The following is a 3,522-nucleotide window of genomic DNA, read 5'->3' as shown; positions in this document are numbered from 1 at the left end:
TACTTTGTTAATTTTGTTTATCCTGTGAGAGATGGCGTGGTAGAGTAGATAACTTCGTACAGACAAGCAGATCATATCAATCCTATTTATTTAAATATAACCAGGTTGCTTTGTGCTAGAATCTCTAAATTTCTGTCATATCCAATTTTTTTATTAGAATTATTTGTGTGCTATAGCCTAGAAGTAGACCAGCACAACTCGCACAAGTGCCTCTCATCAGCATCACCCATCGGCCATCTACTCCAGTCTCCCACTCACCTATCTCGCAGCGCCCGAGCAATCGCCACGCCCACGCCCCAATGGAAGACAGCGCCACCAATGGCCATGGGGTTGTGACGGCTGTCCCGGCCTCGTGGAACTTCGAGCCAAACGAGACCCTCCTGGGTCTTCCGGCGCTCTCGGTTCGCGGCGTGCTGACCAGAGTCATGGCCGGGATGTTGCCCGACGGTGGGCGGGCGGTGGTCCGGTTGGGCAGCGGCGACCCGACAGCGTTCCCGTGCTTCCGGACGGTGCCAGAGGCCGTGGACGCCGTCGCCAGCGCGGTCCAGTCCGGGCAGTACAACTCCTATTCCACTAGCGTCGGCCTTGAGCTCGCACGGAGGTGACTTCTTGGCCGAGTCGGCTGCTCTGTCTCTATCGCTTCCCTTGCTCAAGTTAGTTTTAGATGCAAATTCGGCTCCTTTGCTGAAACAATATGACGAGTAAACTGCGCTGACATCTCACAATCAAAATTTCGTTTTCCGTCATCTAAATGCATAAACTCGAACAATATCCGCGGGCTGTTTTACTCCCCAACCGTATCTTAGAAAAAAAAAGATTTATTCATTTCTACACCCTTAATTCATCATTCGCTGAAATCAACATGCTCTGTTTAGGAACCACTGAACTTTACATCTGCTAATATTGTCTCGGTCAACTTGCTGCCTTACCCAGTTAGCCACTGACATCAACAATACACTGGGAAATGTTGCCTTCACCATGATTCATGTTCCGACTATAATAAGATTCAGTTGCTTAGAATGTGATGAGTCATGACAACATTCATTTCATGTTTTTGAGAACTTTTTTTTTGTTATCGCATCAGTTATGCTGTTACAGGACTGTGACGAGCTCACAGTCATAAGAATTAAGAAACAACAATTTGTCGGACAACATTTTCTCCTGACAGACATTTAGGCTTATTTTGTTTGCAGTGCAAACTATACACACTACCTATTTCCTTCCAATTCATACTGATTCCATTATTAATTTCAGGTCCATTGCTCAGTACTTATCCTGTGATTTGCCATATAAACTGTCACCTGATGATGTCTACCTCACAAGTGGTTGCACTCAAGCAATTGAGATACTCTGCTCTGCGTTAGCTCGTCCTGGTGCAAACATCCTGCTTCCAAGACCTGGATTTATGTTCTATGAGGCGCGTGCTATCTTCAATGGCATGGAAGCCCGTTACTTCAATCTTCTACCTGGGAACGGCTGGGAGGTTGACATTGATGGCGTCCAAGCTCTTGCCGACAAGAATACTGTTGCCATGGTCATTGTGAACCCAGGAAACCCATGTGGCAATGTGTACTCCTATGAGCACCTGGCCAAGGCAAGTTCTGATATGCTACTACTGGTTCTGCCTTAAGTAGTTCACAGTTCCTGAGGCATCGCCTGAATCCCTATTTGTGTCCATGATTTTCTAGGTCGCTGAGACCGCGCGAAAGCTTGGCATATTCGTCATAGCAGATGAGGTTTACGCACACTTGACATTTGGAGAGAGGAAATTTGTGCCGATGGGTGTGTTTGGGGCTGTGGCTCCAGTGTTAACACTGGGGTCCATATCAAAGAGATGGATGGTGCCTGGATGGCGGCTTGGATGGATTGTTACCAATGATCCGAATGGTGTATTTCAGAGGACTAAGGTTCTTTACTTTTCACGATTTAACATAGTTCCGTGTTAATCAGTATTGGAAAGTTGGTTTGCATTTCATTTAACAAAATGGCCTGGGTGCTGACATGCCTGATCAAATACTGAAGCTATTCTTCAGATATGGAATTAAGTGAAGGTACCATGTAAAATGCAGTCTCATAATGGTTACACATTTTTTTTCTTCTTCCAGGTAGTGCACAGCATCAAGAGCTACCTTGATATCTCCTCTGATCCTGCAACATTTGTCCAGGTAACTATAACGGAATTGCCATTTTCTTGCAAGACTTGATATCGTGCACAGGAAAAATAATGGTTTGCGTCGACTTACTTACAAAATTTTGTTTGTCAGGGAGCAATACCAAAACTCGTGGAGAACACAAAGGAGGAATTCTTCGAAAAAACTATCGAAATTCTAAAACGATGTGTAGATATATGCTGTGAAAAGCTGAAGGGCATCAATGCAATCACGTGCCCAAGCAAACCAGAGGGATCCATGTTTGTAATGGTCTGTGAGTCACTGTAACCATATATACTCTTCCATGTGGCAGGAAACCATGACAGATTTCTTAACAGGGTGTGATATTCCCTTGACTTGCTACAGGTGAAACTGGATCTGTCCTGCCTGGAGGGCATCAAAGATGACATGGACTTCTGCTGCCGGCTGGCAAAGGAAGAATTAGTGGTTGTTCTGCCAGGTATCGCTCCTTCTGAATACATGACTTGTTTGAAACTACAATTCTAGTATGCAGATCAGTTCATCTCTTTGATACAAGACGTTTCCCATCCACCTTGAGATCACCTTTTTATTTGAGATGTAACTTGCGGCAAATAAATTGTCAGGATGTGCTGTCGGATACAAGGATTGGCTTCGCATCACCTTTGCGATTGATCCATCTTCTCTGGAAGAGGGGCTTGACAGGCTCAAGTCCTTCTGCTTGCGATACAGAAAGCCAACAAAGTGATAAGATAAAGTCACCAGTTCTATGCAACAGAGACAAAAATTGTTATGAACTTCTGCACAGATATATGATATTGTATCATCTTCACTCGAAGATGACATGTTTGATGCTCTTTGTCTATAGTAAATAAATGATGTCTCTTCTCTGTCATCTACTTATCTACTGTTTGTAGGCGCAACACAAATTTTAGGGGATATGAAGTGTAGAAGACTCTGCCTCTTGCACGAAACCATCATGCAAGTTTGGCATAATAACTTTCGAAATGAAATCACCACATTGATTCTGCTCCCATGATTCTAAATTATAAGTTGTTTTGTTGTTTTTTCTTCTAAATACGTGTCTTCACTTTGCATTTTAGATATGTAGTCTTCACTACGTATCTAGGCATAGCATATATCTAAATGCATAGAAAAAAAAATTATGTACCCAGAAAAGACAAAATTGTTTAGAATAATGTTTGTATCCAGAAGAAGGGATAAAGCACAAATATGTACATGCACATAGAGACATTTATACAAACAGAAATAATAAGAACATATACCTACCTCAAACTCAGGGTGAATTATGAAAAATGAGTTTGTATTAGAAGAAACGGTGGTGAGCTCTTGTCTGTGCCTTTTTGAAGAAGTCTGACAACTAAAGCTCTGA

At 43.0% G+C, this 3,522-nt stretch overlaps 1 protein-coding gene across 1 annotated transcript; it reads left to right on the top strand.

The window, feature by feature from the left end:
• Positions 1–237: 237 nt before the first annotated feature.
• On the top strand, positions 238–3,163 carry LOC100279205 (uncharacterized). The gene is given in 7 exon segments (NM_001152229.1): positions 238–601; positions 1,255–1,594; positions 1,689–1,907; positions 2,106–2,165; positions 2,265–2,420; positions 2,517–2,610; positions 2,756–3,163. Coding segments are annotated over 7 exon segments (1,293 nt in total). The 5' UTR covers positions 238–299; the 3' UTR covers positions 2,878–3,163.
• The last annotated feature ends 359 nt before the right edge of the window (positions 3,164–3,522 follow it).

This window comes from Zea mays, chromosome 4 (assembly GCF_902167145.1).
Source record: "Zea mays cultivar B73 chromosome 4, Zm-B73-REFERENCE-NAM-5.0, whole genome shotgun sequence".
NCBI classification, from domain to species: Eukaryota; Viridiplantae; Streptophyta; class Magnoliopsida; order Poales; family Poaceae; genus Zea; species Zea mays.
Note: the sequence above shows the minus strand (reverse complement) of the source record. Positions and strands in the feature narration are given on the sequence as shown.